The sequence below is a fragment of the Daucus carota genome, chromosome 3 (genome assembly GCF_001625215.2).
Source record: "Daucus carota subsp. sativus chromosome 3, DH1 v3.0, whole genome shotgun sequence".
Lineage (NCBI taxonomy): Eukaryota > Viridiplantae > Streptophyta > Magnoliopsida > Apiales > Apiaceae > Daucus > Daucus carota.
The window spans coordinates 43186179-43200323 of record NC_030383.2 but is presented as its reverse complement, the minus strand read 5'-3'; the positions used below and the strand labels follow the sequence as shown (position 1 = coordinate 43200323).

The following is a 14145-nucleotide window of genomic DNA, read 5'->3' as shown; positions in this document are numbered from 1 at the left end:
ACTGAAAAATAAAGATATTATATTCAATCGCAAACGCATCCCATCTCATATCTGCGTACCGAACATGAAACCATGAATGAAGGTAAATTTATCTCTTTGCTGTCGCTACTATTGGATTTGTAATACCATACGTATTCAGTATTCCCGCCAGTCTGTAAAGGTAGAATGTACAACTGGATTTGCAATATGAATGATAATTAGCTCAATGAATTTTAGGGTAGAGTTTGATAAGACGATGTTTAATCTTATAATAACCATTGTCCGATTTGATTGCAATATAGTGATGGCTACCTTCTTTGACCAGAGTATTATAGAGTATGATTATAAAAATAGAGTGATTTCCAAAATAATTTTGTCAAGACATGCCCGAAGATGCAATCTTTAGTGTTGGCAGTGCTACCCATAAGGCCTTGACTCCAACGTATACAACAAAGCATTCAATGATTAACATAAAAATATATTCACCAACTAGACCGGTTGTTAATATTTACTCCCCAGGGTTCTTAACTATTTCCGGATTCTGACGTAAAAAATTAATGTCCAGAGACTGCCATCCCTCTTCGGACGTTGGATTGTTTGAAATGAAGCAGCTTCTTAAGTTATCAACTCTACTGAAATCGCAGCGTAGATTAACCCAACGCAACAGTATCCCTTCAGGTCAAATAAAAATGAAATAATTGATTTTGAAGACATGTAGCATAGTTGTTTAATTTATTTTTTAAAAAAGATATTACAATTTTCATTTATATTCAAAAAAAATAGATATTACAAATAAACATTTAACTATGAATATTTATTTATAAACAGTGGTGGAGGCATATTGCGCGGGGCGCGTGACACCTGGATTAAAAAAAAGATCTTATTTTTCACGTAGAATTCATGTGTATAATATTAAAAACATACCATTTAAACTCTTGTATAACTTATGATTCTCAAATTTCATATTATTTTGTTATTAAGTAATATTCTTTTTTACTTGTATAAGGATAAATGAGGACTCAAAAGATATCAGTAATAGTTTACAAAAATAAAATTTAAAAAGTAAATAAATCATGCAATCCTACTAACAAACCTAAATTGTGGGTCAAAATCCTAGTTTTTTGTCGGTTTTAAAAACATGCAAGTATGTAGATGTTAGTGTGCCAATTTTTAAGCTGAAATCTAGACAACTAGACGCTCAATACTTAACAGAGACTGCTATCTGCCTCGTAAAAATACTCCTTTGATATAGAAACGTAAAACTGTACTCATATGGACTATGGGATCAGTATAAAAGCTCTGGACAAGGTGCATGCATCGCATATATAGAGTACAAGTGCAATAAACAAAAGAAACGAGAGCTGATAGGGCACTGGTGCCCAGTAGTACAGTGGTTGGGATGGTGCGTCATTAATGAAACATGCCATGAACCTCTATTAACTGCCACAAAAACTCTACCAACCAGCTTCTTCCATTATTATCGAATTTCCGATAATTTTATTTGAATTTCCATTTTGTATGATCTATGTATCTAGTCGACGTGGACATACCCTCCTCTTCAATATATATAGGAGTGACCATCTGGTATAATATTTAATAAAGTGCCCTGTGCGTAATTTCCGAAGAGTAAAATGTTTGATCGGATATTAGGGAAATTTACATATTCTTCTGAATATTGAAACAATTGATATACCGGTACAAAAATCCTTTGGAAAGTGATGCTTACCAAATTGGAACACGACCGAGAAGATATTTGAATAGTAGTGGATATTGATGGATAGCAAAAAGCAAGCTCTTTAGCTGACGCATAATCTGTTACAACAACATTAAAGCAACTCTTTTTCTGCTTTTTGGAAGAGCATTATTTGGTGAGTTAAAAACTGCCATCAAGTGCATGATCAGCTTTGTAAGCTAGTCTTATTATTGTTCTTGTTTAATTTCTACTGCAAGGCACAATTATTCTCCCCCGTAAAAGACCTAGACAGCGCCTGTAACTTTCATCTCCATCGGGATAATTCAGTAGTTGTCTACTTTTCGGTCTCTATCCATGTATACGGGACACGTGACATATAAATCAGACTCAAAAATCCTCCCGAGATCATACTGCTGGCCCTTCGGTCTAAAATACGGGAAATATTTTGTATGCTTCGGTCGATAATTAATCCTCTTTCCAACTCAGTTACGTGCTCCGAGGCTGTGTGCACACATTAATTTTTGCTGAAATTTGAAATTTCACTCCTATTGATCAGTAAGAGCATCTCCAGCAGCATCCTAACTCATTCCTTAAATATAATATAAAATATTGGATCTTAGTGACTTAAGATAATAATAGTTATTCTCACCTCCAGCAACATTCCTTATATTCATTCCTTATATATTATTTTATTATTAAAAATTACCATTATTGCAATAGGTGAAGAGAGAGAACATGTTTGTATTCAAAATTTATTATAAAATAAGATTTAGGAGAGGAGAGAGGTTACCTAAAGATAAAGCATGGCTGGTGGATCTTAGTGATTTAGGGAATCACTAAGACACTGTTAGGGTGGATTATTTTCTCATATTCCTCATATTTTGGTTTAAGACTCCAAATAGGGAAGCTGCTGGAGTTGCTCTGAGGATGTGATTATTATTAGTCGTATTATTATTACGAGACGATGCAAGACACAAATTCTACTCATGATCGACGGTGATAGACCTGACATGTACAACGAAGGAAGAAAATGACCTACAAGTAGTTATACATCCAAATCTGGTCTAGCTCTGTCAGGCAAGTCACTGGAGACAAAAAAAAGTGACATCAAAAAATGCACACTTGAATGGGATATTAGATTTGGTTTAGAAATAAAAAAGAGAAATTCTCAATGATACACTATTCGTTTTGGTTTTTTTAAATAGTACACAAAATAGTTTTGACTTCCGGTTGATACACTTAAACTATTATACCATTCTATATCATATTTCTCTCGTCAAGCCCTGTTAAGCAAACATTTACTAATCATAAAATAAAATAATAAAAAAAAAAAATACACATATATCTATTTTTTTGGCAACAACAGCGGTTATCAATTTTGGGAAAGAGACATCTAAAACTAGAGTTACAATTTCTTATTATTCAGTTCAAACTTGATTCATAGAGAATCGTATGTATATATGTTTGTGTGTTGTGGCCGTGGTTATGGGTGAATCGGTGTGGTGGCGGCGTTAGTGACGGAGGAAGGTAGATATGGAGGGGGTTGTTACAGAGTGGCAGGGAGGTTGTTGGGAGATTGATTTGTAGGTGAAAGGTCGGGATCGTTGTGACGGAAAAATGGGTCGTATGGCGGATTTGTTTTGACTGGGGGCGGTGACAGTGAAGCCGCCGGGCTTGTCTCAAAATCAAGCAAAGGAGGAGAGTGGGGTTTGCGAGGGGACGCTACAATTGCTACGGAGCTTGGTAGACGTGGATGGCAGCGGATGGTGATGTATCGGCGTGTGATTCTGGCGCAAAAGGGGGTTGCGCAGAGGGGGTGTGGATGGATATTTTGGATTATTTTTTATGTCTTTTGTTGACTTTTTTGAATTTGGTATCATGTTTATGCTGTTTACAGGATTAGTAAACGTTTGCTTAACGGGACTTGACGGGAGGGGTATGATATAAAATGGTATAATAGTCTAAGTGTACCAACCAGAAGCCAAAACTATTTTGATTATCATTTGGAAAAGTCAAAACCAAGAGTGTACCATTGAGAATTTACCAATAAAAAATGTCATATTCGTTTTTAAATATAAAATTAAGTATGGATATTGAATAATTTTCACGTAGACATGCAAATAATAAAATGAAGAAAATAACAAATTAAAATATTTCATTTCATTTATAATATAGTTAAAAGATTAGTTAAAAATAAATAAATTATTTGATCCTATTTCGAATCTACAATAACTATATGTGCGGTCTGAGCGAGCAGGGGTGCTGGAAGAAACACGTAAATGTGATATCATTCACATGCGTGCGGGAAGCTGTTAAAATTGTACGTTCCTAAGCCAAGAGACTTTATAACCCGTGCTCCAACTCAACATCACTTTTTACATACAGACTTGTCAATTTTCTTACATATGTGATCAAAGGCTTAACGTACATTTTGCTTGCATTTATGCTACACGGACAAATTAGATTTAATGTGGACTCTCGAGTCTCACTTCTCCAACTAGTTTAGATTCTCGCAAACTTTTGGTACAATAAACTAGTATTAGTGCACAGTTTGTTTAGATTACAATTAATCTCGTGTTAATTAGTACTGAGACAGAACGGAAAGTATATTTGAGGAAATGAAACAAAACCTTAACTAATCATGAGCGGCAGGTTCAGTCCCTACCGATTACTTTAGTTGTTAAACTAATGAAACATGATTAGCAATACGGAGCAAGTAAGATGTTGATCTGTGTTTATGTGGCTGGATCAATAATTACGAGAATAGCCGCACTAAAATAGTTTTAACTTCACTAATTAATTGAGTACTAAAAATTCTTTATACTATCCCGTACAGCTTTCGTGTTTGTTTAATTGTAGTCGTAACAAATCTATAAAAGTGTATCTTTAAATGTCCAAAAAAACAAATCAACAATCCCACGACGGAGAAAGATGCCTTTGAATAAAGAGCTTGAATTCTAGGTCCAAATGATGACATGTAGAATCCCACAACGAAGACCAATATTGTTTGATCGCCGTTTTCTTTTTGTTGTTATGCACTAATTGTATCTAGTAATGTAGTTTTAGTTGATTGTGATTAAGGTTGCACTACATTGATTATGATTAACAATGCCCTACTGCCTCCCCGCTATATACGACTTTTGCAATCATTTCATAAAAGAAAAATTGGATTATTGATTTTGGCATGATTTTTACCAGACTAACAATAATAGTCCCAACTAATATTTAGCATTCAGATTTTATTTGTGATCTCTCATCGGCTATGAGATGTCAAAACAATTCCAACATTTATTTTATTTTAATTTAAACATAAAATTGTCAAGCTAATTGATTTAAGCTTAACGTAATTTGCCAAAAGGAAAATCTTGTAGTAGCTCGTTCATCAATTTTGTTTACTTGTATTATGCAGAGAGAATGATTAGATATTATAAACAAATTAAATGAAAAAAGCATACATATAAAAGAGAAGTGAATAAAAATAGACATCTGAAGAAAGATTAGTTTGATTTATACTTTAACTTGCTTGGAAAGGAGTGAAGTCGGGGGTAAAATATATACAGTTATACACTCTCTCCCAATTAGAGTACACCTATCGTTTCATGCGAATAGGCGTGACCTATTTTGGAGAACTGATACAAGAATGGATGCGAAGGAAACAAGGCCGCAAATGAACGAAGATAGCCCTTTACGAACGATATTCGATTATAACTCGTTTAAACAAACTCGATTTCGTTTATTAGAAGAATTTGAGTCTTGAATATTGAAATTTGTGCGGTTTGTATATAAATTTGAGAAAACTTATAACATCAATATTAACGTCTTACTTTGCAAGTTTATATTATTCTTTAATTTGAAAGTAACCCCATTTTGAATAAAAAACAATTAAACATAAAAAAAATAATAAACTTGACAGGATTTGGTCAAGTTGCCCAACTTTATCATATACTCTCCTCACTCCTCCAAATAAGCAAGCGTCCTTCTGTATCTCGTATCTCATTGCAAAGCTTACAATAAATGGAATGATATCATACTCTCTCCTCTAATCAAGTAATTGTCCTACCTAACAATATAGTCGAGTCATAATGAAAGTCAACCGCTCTATGTATTCAGTCGTAGTACATCTATATTCTCCTTTCTCTTATTTTTTTTTTCTTTAACAATTTTTAATAGTCTTCATCTTATCAATGAGATTTTTTATTCTTGCATCCATCTTTTTGGATGTTTCATGTTTCTCTTTTTAAAGTGATTTGTGTCTCTATTTTTGTTGCGGTCGGTATGTTTTAGTATGTTTTGATGTGTTTTATTTTATTATTTTCGTCTGTTGATAATGATATGTTACCCGAGATTTAAACAATAAGTTAAGTGTGGAATAGCTCTATTGTTAAGGATTAATATCAAACTGATATAAGAGCAACAACCATTAATCAGATCAATTCAGTTCTTATTCATTTAAAAGAACTATTATCAAATCAATTCAGTTTTTATTCATTTATAAGAACGGTTACAAAATCGTTCATAAGACCTACTAGGTTACAACATATTAAAATTATATATATTTATATATACAATTTAGTTCTACGACTATAAACAAAATATATTATCATATATATATATTTTTAAATTTTACAACCTTTAGATTTATTAAAATAATATAAAATATTAAAAAATTATATTAAAAACACCATCTATGAAACGGATTATAAGCTATTTTGTTATTTACTCCAAAGGTTCAAAAAAAAAAGAAAGAAAGAAGGTTTGTGCAAAGACATTCGAAATAACATTGTACCAAATTACAGCACATGTAATAAAGGCACACTGCTCAGAAGCACCGGAAGAGGTTTTACCACAAATATAGAAAATACAATGCACTTCGAATCTTAAATTGCTATAAGGAAATATAGATTTCACAAAGTCGACTTCTTACCATAGGAAAGTCCCTACAATAATAATTTTAGACCTACTACAAACACAGAATACACAAGAAATTTGCTGAGGCAATCAAACAAACAAACAAGGAAACTAGGCCATAATCCACATTTCAGCCACCAGCCTAGGCGTGAGTAATTTTGCCATTTCTGCTGATATTATGCCCACTCATCACCCTTCAAACTAAGCAGCTGAAAATTAGTCATGAAGCCCAAATATGCTAGTTTTTGTTTTTGGATTTCTCCATTGCCCTGGGAGCTGTGGAAGGAAACAACAGTTAATAGAGGTCACAAACTAGGCTGCACGTATTCTAATGTTTACCACATTCATTTCTGGACTGGGAAATGCTACTAGGGACTAGGGGGTATAGCCAGAAAGTTGAACATTAGTTATCAAGTAACTCTGTATACCAATGCAGGGCAACCCCCAAGATTTATAACATTCATTTATTTTTAGAAAAATTACCCAAACTCTAAATAAATGAGAGCTCATTATAATATAATATGATCCTGGTAAGCCCTTCTCCCAACATCTTGACGTTTTAGGAGAATTGGATCTATTAGAAATGGTGAATTGAAATAACCAAATAGTAGTACAAACCTAATCCAATAGCATCAGAGCCCTTCATAATCTTCAGCCTCTTGCATGAATCAATAAACATCCTAAGACAAGCATCGCAATATCAGTAGTTTATTAACATACAGATAGGCCATATAAAACTAAAATATAAATCAAATGACTTCCGTTGGAGCCTGATACCAAGGATAGGGATAGAGATACTGAACATACACCGGGATGCAGGTCAACCAGCTCAAATAAACCATATATTTTTAGGGAACAACACAAGTAAACTTTACTAAATAAAATGGTATTACTCTAGAACTCAATATTGAGAGGGGGAGAGGTAGCTGGGGGGAAAAAGCATTCAGAATACAAAATTTAAGACCATGTATCATTGTTGATCATCTAAACAGGCCCAGTGTTTCAAAAACTTAAATGCTACTCACAAGTGAAAATTTAAATGCTCTTATTCAGTAAAGGGTTAACATTATTTTAGAGATGATGTTTTCAAAAAAAATCAGCAAAATTACAGTATAGGTCTAACATGTGGTACATGGAAAACAGAGAAGAAAGTTCCACAGTTCCAGATATGCCAACAGATTTGTTCTGTTTCTCTTGCACAAGGTAGCAACAATGACATTCTATACATTAACCATGCCTATGTCAAGGATAGAAATATACTTGTGACAAGTGCTTTTGGGTAACCTTGGCCACAGGAAGAAGGATCAAATTCATAGATTAGTAGATTACCATAACATGCATATGGCCATAATCTACCAAACTTTGCACTTTCTATCAATAGACAATATTCAGTGAATGTAGGTGTCAAGACGAATATTTCTATTTTTATAAATCTGTAAAATTAAGAACTCATATATCCAAGTTCATCAAACAATCAATCTCTTATTACAGGCTGGAAGGGGTATATGCTGGGTAAAGACACAGTAATCTAGATTCAAGGTGGCACAGGGTTATATGCAAGCTAAAGCCACAGGGTCTCATAACAAGACAAAAGATATCTGCCCTATAAGTGTGATATCAGAGTGGCAAAAGAGTCGTGTACCTTCCCTTGCCTTATGCAAAAGAATGACCGACTCTTTATGAATATCACATATATAACCATGCAAGAAAAGAACGTGAAATGGAACAATGCTTACTCCCATGGAACATCTCCAACAAGCATCCAGTCCCCATCCTTGTCTTCGTACGTGACCACGTATTCTGATCCGTGCAAAAGATCTCTCAACTTACTCTCACTTAACATTTCCTTCCCACAAGTACTCTGGGATCCACACTGACCTGGAATTTTGTTGATTAATGACTTGGGATGCTCATTATAATAGTAGCAAAGCTTAAAGCATTATAAATAAGATATAACTGTAGTAGCACTATAGTGTAGGCTCACCAATAGTAAAACAGCTGAACATCTTCTCAAGAGCAGACGAGAGTTCTTGGTATGTAGTATACATTCTAAGATCTACCTTCCTTAGATAAGGAGCACCATCCATGCTGACCTTCACAAACAAAGCACCAGGACCAGGCTTTCCATCCACTTCTTCATTGTTCTTTGAGCTAGTTGCTAGTGTATTTTTCCTGAATGATCTTATGGGAGGCCATCCAACTACCTGTGCCCTGTGGAGAAGAAAAGTAAGTATTCTACATTCTATGAATACTGTTCTTTTTTCAAATCCTTACATACAGAAACCAGAGTAGTTCTTACTTTGCAGCAGGTGCACTAGTATTGTTGTTGGAACCATTCACTTTATTAGTAGTTGCAGCTTTCAAATGATGCCCAACTTCTAATGCTTTCTGAGGAATTTCTTTAACTATCGCAGCATGTGTCACAGCTGATGAACCCGATGATAGCATTACATTGATATTTGCACTGCCTGAAAACTTTCCAAGTCCTCCGTTTTGTGCAGTTTCAGAATCAGTCCTGCTTGGGTTAAACATCCAATTTCCTTCAGTGTATGAAGGTCCTTTTATTTCTGAGAAACCATCCATGGTATCAGAGAAAACCCTCTTGTTACCAGAAACAACAGTCTTCTGTGTAGATGCACAGATACCATCTTTTGAAGGGGCCAATGGAAATAAAGCTTTTTCGTCGAGTTTACATGTGCCAAGCAGATTTAGTTCTGGCTCTCGTTCTGGGGATTGAGATCCCGGAAGACCTAGTCTTAGTTCTGTAGCCTTGAGATTTAGATTGCTCCGGTTCTCCTTAGATACGCTCGAAGCTGGTGAGCTGTCTACAGAGGAACAATCTGACAATCCAAGGTAATTGCGTTCTTTGAATTCCAAGCTAGCAGGGGAAGGAGAGTCTACAGTAACTTGTGAAGCCATTCGTGTCACATTTCCCTGTCCTAGCCCCTCAACACTCAATAAAGGTGGAGACATCAGATACCACAACTTAAATTTGCCTCTAAACCTGCAATATAAAATGACAAATTGATTTTGTGGACCAAATCAATAATGTAAAACAACAAAAATCATATAACTCCAATTAATATGTTTAGATAAGTCCGCTAATACGGAAAAGGGGAATTGTTGTTGCCACCAATGAATCCTTTGTACTGAAAAAAGAGGGACTAAACTTCTTGCAGAATAAAGTACTAAAAGTTTAAACTATAAACCACTACAAAATGGTATCAGGAAATCAAGAAACTGCAATGCATCCATTTCAACATATTAGACAGCTAGTCAACCTATGGCAATTGGCTAGTATATTATACTGCTTCTAAATAATCAACTAACCGAAACAATTCACATCCTACACAATCTTGTTTGGACAGAAGGCAAGTAATCCAGCAAAAAACAAGAAATTATCAGTTGCCAGAACTAATTTTGCCGACTCCGAACATTATTAAACCATACAATCAGAATAATCCATAAACAGCTCCAAGCCTCCAACAGCAAAAGTTAAGCATTCATAACTACCAGACATTGAAAATTACTAATTATTTCAGGTAAATTAATCAGATAAAACTTATTTGCACAAAATGTCAAAAGCTTTCACATTAACAAACTAAACCTTAAATTTCATCTCGATTTTCGAATATGTAACCCAAGTCCAAAAATACATCAAACCAACAAATAATTTCCTCAGGCTCACATGATAAAGGCACAAAAACAAGCTCAAATTAAAAAAATATATATGATTAACAAAATATTAAAAAATAAATTACTGGAGTAAAAAAAGGGGGCATGCAAGTATTTTAGCCAAATTTTAACTACTCCATGTTGCAAAAACATAACTACCTGTTTTAGATCTAGAATCACAAAAACAAAAACCTAATTAACAATTAATAACAAAAACAAAAACAAAATTTACATACAGATAAAATTTCCAGAACCACATTTTTTACCTAGCTGATGAATTTCACAAAAGCTTGTAATTATAACAAAAAAATCTGTAAGAACAGCAAATTAAGCAGAAATATAACCACAAAGTCAAACAACGCAGAGATCTCTGTAAGTGTGTGCTTGGTCAAACACATACCTTGAAAATCAACTGCGGCTCTGGTGAGAAGAGTAAAAATGTAAGCAGTAAAAACGTGAGCAGAGCGGTAACTTCAAGGCACGTCCATTACAGAGATTAGATGAGTTTGTTACAAAAATATAAAAAGTGTGAAGTGAGAGTAGAGGAGAAAGGGAAACAAGGAATGATAAACGGGGAGAAAGAGGGAAAGGGCAAAACGGAGATTTTGGTCTGCGGTGCGGACTGATGTGATATATACAGCCCCGATTTGGGGAAGGTTGTGAATGGACGGCTGGGATTGAAGGGATTGGAGTGATCGCAGCCGTTGGTTGAGGGAAGTTGAATTAAATATGTGTCGTTTGCAAAGGTGGTATCCTGGTATGAGTGTGTGTGTTATGGGGTTTTTTGGTTTATTTTTTCGAGAATTTTTCAGTTCCGTGAATGATAGTTCTGATTTGGTTTCTTCTAGTTTTGGCTCAATTGCGCTGAGTTTGTTGGTTTCTTCTGAGACTTTATTATATATATATTCTGCTTTTCAAAAAATAAATAAATAAATTTATAGTGATTAATTTATTGGAGATTTTTTATGAAATTGAAATATATATTAATAATTTTAAAAAGATTTTTTAAAACTAATGAGAGATTAATCATAAACTTTTCGGTAAATTGGGAATTTTTTAAAACACTACATATAGACTAAATATAAGAAAATATATGTGCGTGATAAATATAAGTCTTAAAATTAATATATGAGAACTCTTTTCACAATTTTACTTTTATTTAAGTTATTTTCTTAAATCTATCCTAAGTTCAATCTCATTTATTATATTATTAAAAACTCATTCGAATTGGAAATGAAATTCATGACGTTCAAATATCAGAATAAAATTAAAAATTTGACATGATATCTTAAATCATATTATTTGAAATATAAAATATAAAATAAAATATGTTTCCAAACACAATCTAACGAACTATTAAGAATATTAAAGATCCAAGTTAAATTTCCTCACTGGAAAATCCAAATTAAATTTATAAATGATCTGAGAAATATGGAAGGAGCAAGAGTTGTCATTTCCAAAAGTACAATTGCTCCGGCCTCCGGTATTTTAAGATCTGCTATTAAATCTGAAAAAGAAGGCTGCTATAAAAAAATTTCAAACGATCAAGCTAGAGTGATCTTACCTCGAAAAAAAAAAACAAAATAGAGTGACCTTGACAAATACTGCATCGAGAAAAGGATGGACGGAGATGTAAAATCTCTAACATAAACTTTAAGATTTACTTTTTGTTTCTACCAAGTATAAATATATGGTGACTACTCATTTTTCTTTGGAGCACGATTAGATATTTCAAATAGTAGATTTATTTTTGCTTGACCCGCAATACTTGGGTTCGATTCTGACTCAGTACGAGAAGTATTAGAATACATATTCATCAGACATATAGGTCTAAATTGTCAAAAAAAAAACACATTCTTCATTTAATTTTGAATAATTATATATACAACTATCATTTTTCACGCTCATTTTCATATTTTTGACATTTTTTGTTAATAAATTTTAAATTGAATATTATGATAATAATTGGGAATAAAAAGTTAATGTTAGAATTGCCATTCAGTATGGAATCCTCATATTTTAGAAATTAAATTATTAATTATTTTCTGTTTTTAAATACAAGTCGTTTGATGTGATACGTATTTCTAAGTGTTTGACAACATAACTAAAATCATTTTTTTTTTCTGAATTGTAATATTAATCACATATTTTTAATTCATTTTTTTAAATAAAAATTATATAATAAAAAGTTTATAGATACATGTTAAAAAAATCAAATAATTTATATTTCAACAAATATATATTTAGAAAACCTTTTGCTAAGCCAGCGGAGCTGCTCTTGATACTTTGAGATAGGCGGTGGAAGAACAATACCACACGGATCATCATTAGTGTGGAGGGAAAGTAGGAAGAAGACTGTATTTGCAGTAAACTGAGAATGGTAATTACGAATTTCACATAATTCAGGTTCTTGCTTAGCCAAATTCATCATCTTTCAACTACTCAAGTCCCACTCATTCTTTTCTATATCAACCACAGACCACGGCTACCACGCTTCCTCATATTAACTTAATTTACACACCCCTCTGTTTTATTTGTACCATACTAATAATCCGTTTCCAGCTGCTATAATCAAATCATTGTCATACGACTTCAATCATACCTCTTCAGAAGCATGACAAATTTTTAAAAACGTAAGCCGAACCGAATTGATTATCCGAAGTAATTATCGAATATATTTTTGTTTATAATATTATCGAGAGTTCGAGTTTCAGAGAAGTCGGAAATAAATACTATTGAAGGGTAGGGCATTGATGGGATAAGAGAGGAGATGGAGGGGTGTAAGCGAGAGAAAAAAAGGAGGGGGTTTGATGTAAGGCACGTAATAAATGAAAGCGAGTGGGGGACAAAAGAAAACAGATAGTTAGGAAAGGAGACAAGAAAGCGGCATTTGAAGTTGCACTGCCGGCTAGCGAAGAGGACATCTAACCTCCTCTCTCTCAATGCACTTTCCTCTTTCCACCAACACCCTTCTTACTTACGCATTCATGTTATGGGCTGTTAATCAACCCAACTTCCAGCTTCTTTTATAAAATATTGCTTCTACTTCTTTTATATTGTTTGATCGAAGAGGTAGAAGTTGTTTTTTTTAGTTTTTCAAGCACAAGACGAAAATCAAGTTTAGTAATTTATATTTTATTACAAAATTTCAAAATTTTGTGGTGTAATAAATTTTATTTAAATTAATAACATTTTAGATATTTTAATAATTTATTTTTTTAATTTATAAATATGAATTATCAAACACTCATTTGATTTATCAATAAAATTGTACAAACGCTTTTAATTACTTATACATCAAGTTCATTTATTACTTATAATCCTCTTCATTATTTAAAATAATAATTCTTTTTTTTTTCCTTTTAAGGTTAATGTCCATGGAGCGGCTCTTCCAGTTCCGACGGCCAATTGAAACACGACAGGGATTAGTGCAATTTTAAGGAGGGCTAATGAAAATATGTCTCGCAGCATATCGGGTATTATTCCCCACCTCTCTCCATTGCTAACGCAACTTGAAGCTATTCATCTGGGTATGAGGCGCGCTTTCGAAGAGTCACCAAGAAAGTTTATCATCTAAACATATAATCTAGAAGCATTTGGCGCTCTGATATTTCAACACAATGGGGTGCCTCAAGGGGCAAGAAGCATAATCCAACAGATTATGATACTCAAGAAGAATGTATCATGAAACTGCGTCATTAAGTACATGTATCCGAGGAGAAACAAAGTGGCTACATATCTTGCCTTGCTAGGAACGGATCTATTCACTTGCCTCTTCCTGTTCTTTGAGCCCGTAGGCATGGCTGAGCTTGACCTTGGCATGGGTTCCCAGGATCCTTGGTTTAGGGAAGTTCCAATGGATGAAATGGAATGGAGTTGATGGATGAAGC

The 14145-nt window shown here is 33.6% G+C and overlaps 1 protein-coding gene across 1 annotated transcript; it reads right to left on the bottom strand.

The window, feature by feature from the left end:
• Window positions 1-6474: 6474 nt before the first annotated feature.
• Window positions 6475-10860, bottom strand: LOC108214641 (auxin-responsive protein IAA9). The gene is made up of 6 exons (XM_017386764.2): window positions 10656-10860; window positions 8880-9584; window positions 8565-8791; window positions 8317-8458; window positions 7199-7260; window positions 6475-6856 (listed from the first exon to the last, which is right to left on the bottom strand). The coding sequence occupies exons 2-6, from the start codon at window positions 9551-9553 to the stop codon at window positions 6819-6821; spliced, it is 1143 nt and encodes a 380-aa protein (XP_017242253.1). The 5' UTR covers window positions 9554-9584; window positions 10656-10860; the 3' UTR covers window positions 6475-6818.
• Between the last annotated feature and the right edge of the window lie 3285 nt (window positions 10861-14145).